Raw genomic sequence first — 9,466 nt, 5'->3', positions numbered from 1 at the left:
ATATTGCTAATCATAAAGTATAATTATGAAACATTTTCAAAGTAAATTAAGACTAAATATAAATTTGTGAATTAATCCACCAAGGATTATAAATGTCACAACTGAATCAGTAAAGCAAACACTTTAATTTGCTTTTGGCTTTACTCTCTAAAAAAGTCAAAATTGCAAGTGTGAAACGTAACGCTCTAATATATGGATGTCCACGTTGCAGACAAAAAAAAAATTACTAGTAAAAAATACAAAAAAACAAAATAAAACTCTATATATAGGCTATTTTTTTTCTCTACTTCAATTATATAAATCATAGTAACCAAAGAATTGTTACATGCAAAGTCATTGTTATTATTGTTAGAGAGTGCAATTTTATTTTTTGGTAAAATTTTCTTTCTCTTTATTTTGTTGTATATGAATTCATGTTTGAAAAAAATAATAATCTTATATATGCATGATTTTTATTGTTACTTGAAATTGGTGAAGTATATATATATGTATATATATATGTGTGTTTATATACATTTTTTTTATGTTAATCTTGTTTATAAGGTTTTTTTTGTTTAATAGCTTTGTTTGAAAAGAAGCGACTGAAGTTCTTGCTCAGAAAGTCACTCTCTTTCGTTGAAGAAAATTGGAATCAACAAGAATGACGAATCAATCCGAGGTATATCATTTTTGTGTTACTTGAAAATGGTGGTATATATATATATATATATATATATATATAATCTTGTTTCCTCTCAAAATTTGTTGAAATTAATCTTGTTTATAAGTGTTCCATTTTTGTATAATAGCTTTGTTTGAAAATGACAGGCTGAAGTTGATTTCTCATAAAGTCATTTTCGTTCGTTGAAGAAAATTGGAATCAGGAAGATGTCGATTCAATCCGAGGTAAATGATTTTGATGTTACTTGAATTTGGTGAAGTGTATATATATGTATATGTTTATATACATTTTTTTGTTTCCTCTCGAAATTTTCTAAAATTAATCTCGTTTATAAGTCTTCCTTTTTGTTTTTGTTTGAAAGAAAGAGATTGAAGTTGATTACTCATAAAATCACTTTTTTTTTTGAAGAAATTTGGAATCAAGAGGAAAGATGACTTTTTGAGACAATAACTATTCGACAAATCAATCTGACGTTCATTCTAGTGTTACTTGGAATCGGTGAATTATATATATCTATGTTTATATACATTTTTGTTTCCTCTCAAAATTTTCTAAAATTGATCTTGTTTATAAGTCTTCCTTTTTGTCTTTGTTTGAAAAGAAGAGATTGAAGTTGATTACTCATAAAATCATTTTTTTTTTTGAAGAAAATTGGAATCAAGAGGAAAGATGACTTTTTGAGACAATAACTATTCGACAAATCAATCTGAGGTACATGATTTTGGTGTTACTTGAAATCGGTGGATTATATATATCTATGTTTATATACATTTTTGTTTTCTTCTCAATTTTTTTTTTGAAATTAATCTCGTTTAGAAGTTCCTTTATGTTTAATAGCTTTGCTTGAAAAGAAGAGATTGAACTCAATTTCTCAGAAAATCACTTTCTTTATTGAAGAAAATTGGAATCTAACTTCATGAGATAATCGCGGTTAGTCAATTGACCGTCCAAGAAATCAATCCCAAGAGATTGAGTTTCTGGTACATGATTTTGATGTGAATTACTTGAAATTGCTGCATTTGAAGGCGGTGACTTATGTGTTTAGCTACATTGTTTTTTTCTTTTCACACTTTTTAGTCGGTTCGATCAGATCTAGGACCTTTGTTTTTTTCCTTTTTTAAAACTTAGCTTTTGCAATAACTTTTGGCATTGAAATTAGAAAATGAGAGCTAATCTTTGTCGTTATTGACTAACTGACGTTTTATCATCAAGGAGTGCGGTGAGATAGTTGCGTCCTATCAATTCTTAACTAGTAGTCTCGGGTTCTAGCACATTGAGAATGGAGAACCTTCAGCTATGAAGGATTTACCTCCTTAATGGACCGTCCTACTAGGTACAAGTTTGAATCAGTCTTACTAGTAGGTTCTGGATATCGTAAATCAAAGAAAATATAGATGAGGAGTTTGTCCCCTTTCTCTTTCTTTTGTCATTAGGTTTTTGTTTCTACCCCTGCGGTGAAATGACTCACCTATCATTTGTGGGAATAAAAATCGATATATGAAATTTACACGCCTACAATTTAGTTCAATCTAATTTTAGTTTGATCATTTGTTTGGTAACCTATACTACCTTTAGGGATTCAACATCCTTGCTGGGGTTTGTCCCATCACCATTTCGAGAGAGGGTCTGACTCTGATACCTTATTGCATTTGGAATTAGTTATGATTTTGTTGAATTCATGTTTGGAAATATGGTAAAATCTTACCTGCAGTGAATGTTTGCACATGCCGATTTCAACATTCATCCTTAGAAGTAGACTTTGAACTTAGAATTACCAAATTAGATTAAGGGTATGTTTATTTAGTTCAATCCAATTTAAGTTTGATCATTTGTTTGGTAAGCTATACTACCTTTAGGGATTCAACATCCTTGTTGAGGTTTGTCCCATCACCATATCGAGGGATGGTCCAGCTCTGATACCATATTGCATGTGGAGTTAGTAATGATTTTGTTGAATTCATGTTTGGAAATATAGTAAATCTTACTCGCACCGAATGTTTATACATGCATATATCAACATTCATCCTTAGAAGTAAACTTTTGAACTTAGGATTACCAAATTGAATTAAGGGTCTGTTTGGCTTTACTTAAAAAGGTAATTTTTAAAAAGTCAAGCTTCAGCAACTCGTAAGTTAAAAATAAGAAGTCTGGGGGGGGTGGGTTGTACTTACAAAAATATCCAAACACTCTTCATTAAATTAAATCTTGATTCCCAAATAGGTATTTTGACTCCGCGTTTATATCAAAGTTGACTTCTTATTTTAAGGTGTTGATGCCTAAACATCATTTGACAAAGGTGAATAATCTTATAAATTCTAATGGTAGTAAAATGTAATAAATTTTCACACCACTTTTTACTTGGAATAGCTTACAAAGTTCCCAAAATCATATTTGTCTTTAATAGTATCTAGGACTTTTATATAACTCATATTGGCTACTTTGAAGGTTAAGAGCCTGTTTGGACCGACTTTTGTCTTATAGTTCATGTTATTTGGCTTAAATATAAGTGCTTAACAATACTTCTTTATTTTATTCAAACACTATAAAACTGCTCAAAACCAATTTTGACTTAAGAATAGCTAACAAAAGTGAATCCAAACAAGCGGTAAATGTATTGAGTGTGATATATAAAGACCATACAAACAATAGATCAATAAACATCGACTGAAATCATAAAAATACCTAAAACATTTAACAATTGAAGTAGGGCATAATACAAGTATAAGCACCTTAACTTTAAGGATGTACATCTAGACACGTCAACTTGTTTTCACTGTTTCAAATGAATACTCCAACTTAAAAAATGATCTTCTAGACACCTCCAAATTTGTGTCATATCAGCGTCAAACGAGACACTGTAGGAATGAGTTGAGGTGTCTAGATGCATTCTCAAAGTTGGAGTGTTTAGTTGCAAGTTAAGGACAAGTTAACTTGTCTATCTATGTATTATGTCATAGAAATGTGGTAAAAGATGTTAGAAATGTAAACTTCTTTCTGTTGTAGTTTAAATGCTTTCTATCTTGAGATATGTTTGCTAGATAAATGACATTGTTATTTGAACTTGAGTCTTGATTGTTTTTATTGATGTTAGATGAAATAGGGATGGTTCATTGAAGAAGGTTGTTAATACTAGTAATCGACGTACATGAAAAAAATTCTTATAACGATTCTCAGAAAGGACTCTCACTATTAAGAGTATTCAACACCTTATAAATAACATCTTTTTTCTTCGCTACTTTCCACGCGAGACTTTGTTCATAGACATCCAGTATAAGTTTCATAAAAGCAGTGCATGATTATGGGGCTCAAGAGTAGCTAATACTAAAATCGATGAGTATAAACGTTGAATTCGGTTACAAAGTGTTGGGCTAAGTCCGCCTAAAGAAACTCTTAACATGATGTGATATTGTCTGCTTTGGGCCGAGCCAAGCCCACACCATTTTTTCCTGAAAGGCCTCACACCACCTTATACATTAGATTATTTTCCTTGTCAAGTTTCAAATATGAGATTTCTGTTTAAACTCATCATTTTTTTTCCATATATTGCTTGTTACTTAATACTCTAACCATACCATTTATAGTAAAACTATTATTTGCCAATGATGTACTAAATACTACTTCTCTAACATCCTCAGGGGTATTGGAAGGAATCAAAATGGCTAATGATAAAATCTTACTTTCTCCTTCGGCCCCGTTGCCCGAGGAGCGGAACGTGGTAACTCAGCCGCAGAACGTGCCAAAGCCGCGGCACAGACCGATGAAATTCAAACAGATTCAGGACAGCTCTGTGAGTGAAAAACCATTTCATTCTGGCAACATGATAAGCTTTGGTCAAAGTGATCCACAAGGATTGTTTGGTTCATCCGGAGTCGGCCTTCTAGATAAGGATACAGCCATGTCTCGTCCGGCCCCCAATATGCTTCTGTTATCGGATCAACCTATCACAACAAATAAGGAAGCCAGTGCTGTTATAATAAAACAGGAACCTTTCGTTGCACCTTTGATTCCGGAGTATACCTTTAGGAATGAGAAAAAGAAGCTACTCGAAGATGCATTTGCACCGAGTTTTTCCCTGATGAAGTTAGCATATCAGCAAGGTATGCTCAGTTCATCCAGACTCCGCGATCAGGAGAATGCAAAAATATTGGAGGCCTTGGACAAGGAGAGGAGCATGTATCGTCCTGGACAATCTGTGGTTCAGTCACTTGAGCATCAGATTGCAAAGAACAAGGAATGTTTAGTTCCACCAAAGATTTTGGAAGAGTCTTTGAGGAAGGGGAAACAGAAGCTAATTGAAGAGTCTCTTCCACCGACTTTTCCTCAAATGAATGTAGCATCTCAGCTTCCAAGTGCATCATTGGTGAATGGACCATGTCCATCAAGAGCTTCTCAGATTAACTTAATGTTGCTGTTACAGAAGCAAATGCAACTATCGAGGACTTATGAGAAACTCCCAGCAGTTGTACCTGATGTAAGATCAATCTATACACCAGAAATGTGCGCTCAACGTTTGAAGCTGTACATGTATCGTAAGCAACAAAGACCAAGAGTAAGATATTCCTACTAAAAGAAACACTGAGTTTTTTTTTAATACATAAGATATATTTTTGACAATTCGTATGTACAATCTTATGGTACTTGATAATACAGGACAACAATCTCGAGTTTTGGGTGAATTTAGTTGCAGAATTCTTTGCTCCTAATGGCAAGGAGAGAGTGTGCTTCTCATCGAATGAACGTAGAGAACTGATAGGTTGTATTTTCCCTAAGGTATGTAGCCTTATATTTCGTCCTCCGTGAGAAATTCTTCTTCAAGATGGAAGAAAATACTTTTGCCAACATATTTTTCCTCAAGTATGTTTTTTGATGTGATGGAATTCATAATTTTTCAGTTTAACATATTTGACATTTAGTTTTTTTCATAAGTTGGAAAAATTTGGTTATATAAGATTGATCATCTTGTTATCTACAATTGTTCAACTTGCCTTTCCAAAACCAAAAAAAATGGATAAATATTTTAAACTGAGTTTTGTGATCTCAACATATGACATTATTTTCGATACATTTTATTTTCTGCCCGGTCTGAAAGACATCTAGCATGAATAGCCTCTCTGCAATGCTGGTTATCCTATAGGATTTTAAATTAAATTAACTGCAGGATGCATGGTGCTGCGGTATCTGCAATGTGAGGCCTACTGCTGGTTTTGGTATGTCCTCGACGTCACATTTTTTTGTTTATGATTGTATTAATGTGGGAATACTCCTGTATACAAGCTGTATACGATGAATTAAAGAACCTATGTATACACTAACTCGGTTATCTACAAACGACATCCAATCTTCTATACAGGTCCTTTATGTCACTTATTAAATTGGTGATGATTGGATGTCCTATAACTTGTTAGCTGACATAGACTCATTTTGTTTTCTTGCTCTGGCATCTTTATATTTACTTTTATAATATACTATGTTTAAGGCAGCAAAAACTAGTTCTGTTGAATTATTTTGATTTGGAGGTTTATACATTATGTCATAGTACTAAATAGTGAGAACGAAGAGGAGCCTCGGGGCAATGGTAAGATTGTCTTATAGGTCATCAGTTCGAGCTGTGGAATTAAGCAACTCATGCTTGCAAGTTGCGTCAAGGTAGGCTATCTACATTACACCTCCTTGAGTGAACGCAAGAATCTTCTTGCACCGGAGCTTCCCTTTTATTTAATAGTGAGAACAGTCACAATGTATATAGAAATACTATATAGAAAGGTCAGTGTTGTTACTTTGAAAATTTGCTGCTTACTTTCTAATTACTCACTTGTCACTTTTTTGTGGATTTTAGAGATAAGTGCAGAAGTTTTACCTAGGCTTTGCAAAAATAAGTACGATACGGGTATGCTGGACGAGCTTCTTTATATGGATAAACCTGAAGAACGTTATACACTATGCGGTCACATTGTTCTGAACTATCCAAAAGTAACAGAACATACTGTATATAAGACAGGACGAGTGGTCCGTGAAGGCCGGCTGAGAATTGTGTTCTCTTCAGATCTAAAGGTTAAATGTTGTTAAGTTAATCCTTAGTTCCTCTTTTTTCTAAAGTTCTTGAACTTGCCCAAAATTATTGATGACTGAACATCCTTTTTTCGCCTTTTTTAATGTGATAGATTCGTGTCTGGGAATTATGTTGTTCAGCTCACGAGATTTATGTTGGTCGAAAATCAGTTGCTCCCCAGGTATATAAACATTACACCAGCTTTCCTTTGTATTAATCAGCTTTTGATTTTGACTACTCTCTGACCTTAATCTTAGTGTCTTATCACTTTGAAGTTCATAGTGAAAACTGATTTTTTAAATAGGCGTTTGGATATAGATTTGGTTGAGACTTTAGAAAAAAAAAGAGTTTTTGCACTTGAAGCTGAAAATGGTATTTGTAAGTTGAAGTTGCGTTTGGACATGCATTTCACTTAAAAGTTGAATTCGCGTTTTGACCAGTTTTGTAAACTCATCTTCAAAAACTAACCAGAAATTAGACCAGTTACCAATGTATAACCAAACAATGTTTTGAAAAAAAGGAAAAACCTTCCATGTCCAAACGATTCGTAAAATCTCATAGGGAAAAAAAGGTTCTTTCGGTGAGTTTGAAAAATATTTTTTATCCAGGTTCATCAACTCAAGGAAGCAACCCAAAAATACCAAGTTTTAGCTGAGAGTAGTTCAAGGATTTCTCCTGAAGAGTTTCAAAGAACCTCCGACGAGTAAGTTGTTCATCCAACTGTTTTACGTTCATATCGACTAGTATAGTTCATGACATGCTACTTCCATTTCAAACATGTATATGTTTGATGGTCAATAATTTTTTCGTCTCCTGTAATATTTCATATTTGTGGCCTTTTGTTGTATGAGATTGTTGCTCTTGTCATTGTAGTGAAACCATGTTATAATAGTTTTGACATGCCTTTCATGAACTGTATCTTCATGAACTGCTGCAGGCTTGCCCCAACGGTACGTGAACTAGCAAGAACTTTGGACAAGTCATTGATCAACGACCTTGGTTATTCCAAACGCCATGTCCGATGTCTCCAGGTATTTTGCATTTTTTCAGTCTTATCATCCTTTCAGTGGATTATATGCACATTAGATTGGAACTGCACTGTTTTGTGCATATCTGCTATCAAAGCATGAGTTAGAGATACATTAGACATCCTATATTTCTTCGAACTTCTCGACAATATTGAATTGAAAATTTACTCTTTTTGATGAATTATAGATATCAGAAATAGTCAGCAGCATGAAAGATCTAATGGACTACAGCAAGAAATACGGGGTCGGACCTAGAGGTACTGAAATAACTCATATTGTTTCAATGAATTCTTATTTGTTTCCTCAGTCTGCATCATGAAATCCTATCTATTCATTTCTACCCTTTAAAAAAGTCACAAAGACTTAATCTTTTTGTTGTTGATATCCTTCATTAATTCCATGTAACACTGATATGGTTTGTTTGATACTCATTCTATTCCTAAAATTAGTCTCCTTATCTGTCTGCAACTATGGTGTGTAGCGAGTCTTGATCTTAATGGACTGTTGTGTGTTTAGTGAGTAGAAAATTTCTGCATGAAGATAAGGCCAACCTTTTAAACATTTTAGCGAAGAGTGCAAAAATGAGCTTAAATTAAAAAAAAAAATCATGTCTTTGACATCGGACAGCATCCTGTTTGTTTTCGTACCATGTTATGATGCAAAATGCAAACTGTTAAGATATGATTGTAGCTAAGTCTTTCTAATTTTTCAGAGGCAATGGACCGGATTCATCGTGAATCAGCTGCAGTACGTGTGGCACAGAATTCAGTTGCAGAGAGGATGGCTCAACAGCATATAGATGATGTAATAAGTCAGCACTCTTCAGTTATAAGTTTTGCTCCTTATCCATCTACTGATGAAGGTACGAGAAGTTTGAATTGTAGTTCCCCTCATGCTACATCGCCAACTTCCTCTACTGCTTCGTCCAAAAGGCTAGTTCACCAAGCAGACCTTTTCGAACCTAAAAGAAAGAAACAAATGACAAACTCAGGGGAGAATTCTGTTCTTCGTGCTCCTACCAAGCCCATGTTGAATCAGTTAATCTCAACAACTCACCCTTCTTCTTCCATTAGGCCACCGATAGTTCAACCATCTGTTATTGTTCCCTCTAGTACTATGTCTATTCAACCTAACGAGTATCTTAGCTCAATGGTAAAGGTTGAACAAGATCTTGTCACTTCCCAAAACTTAGCTGTTGCTGCAGCTGATGCTTCGATTGGTAGTAAGTTAGTTCTGGACCAGAATGAGAACATTGGTAAGTACTTCTATGGTTTTGAAACAGATGGGACGGTTGGCAAAGGCTATTACATGGATCAGTTGGAGAATCTGAATGGGGCAAGTCTTTTCCCTGGCATTCACATTGGATATCCTTCAACCGGGACGTCAATGGGGAATGATACTCATAGCAACAACCAGCAAATCAATGATCAATTGCCTTATTTGAACGGAAAAATGGATCCTATCGATGACATTCAGTTCGAATGAAAACTTCATGGTTTCCTTTGGGATCAATAGCAGTTGTTGCATGTTTAGAAACTTTAGTAATGCAAGTTCTCCTTTCTTTCTATTACAACTTTTACTGGTGGTTTTATATGAAATGAAGATGTTTTCTTCTTTCATTATTGTAATAGCTATCAACTGATAACTTATTAGTTTTCCCTTTTGCAATATCAACTTTCTTTAAAGCTTTGGTCTTTTTGTTTTCCAGTTCATTGTGCAAAAGAACAG

The 9,466-nt window shown here is 34.1% G+C and overlaps 1 protein-coding gene across 1 annotated transcript; it reads left to right on the top strand.

Moving 5' to 3' along the window:
• The first annotated feature begins 1,316 nt into the window (after positions 1-1,316).
• Positions 1,317-9,377, top strand: LOC107003278 (transcriptional corepressor SEUSS-like). The gene is made up of 10 exons (XM_015201582.2): positions 1,317-1,372; positions 4,297-5,210; positions 5,312-5,431; positions 5,820-5,868; positions 6,498-6,712; positions 6,823-6,891; positions 7,319-7,413; positions 7,648-7,741; positions 7,926-7,995; positions 8,451-9,377. The coding sequence occupies exons 2-10, from the start codon at positions 4,317-4,319 to the stop codon at positions 9,221-9,223; spliced, it is 2,379 nt and encodes a 792-aa protein (XP_015057068.1). The 5' UTR covers positions 1,317-1,372; positions 4,297-4,316; the 3' UTR covers positions 9,224-9,377.
• The last annotated feature ends 89 nt before the right edge of the window (positions 9,378-9,466 follow it).

This window comes from Solanum pennellii, chromosome 11 (genome assembly GCF_001406875.1).
Source record: "Solanum pennellii chromosome 11, SPENNV200".
NCBI classification, from domain to species: Eukaryota; Viridiplantae; Streptophyta; class Magnoliopsida; order Solanales; family Solanaceae; genus Solanum; species Solanum pennellii.
This window is presented reverse-complemented; position numbering and strand designations above follow the sequence as displayed.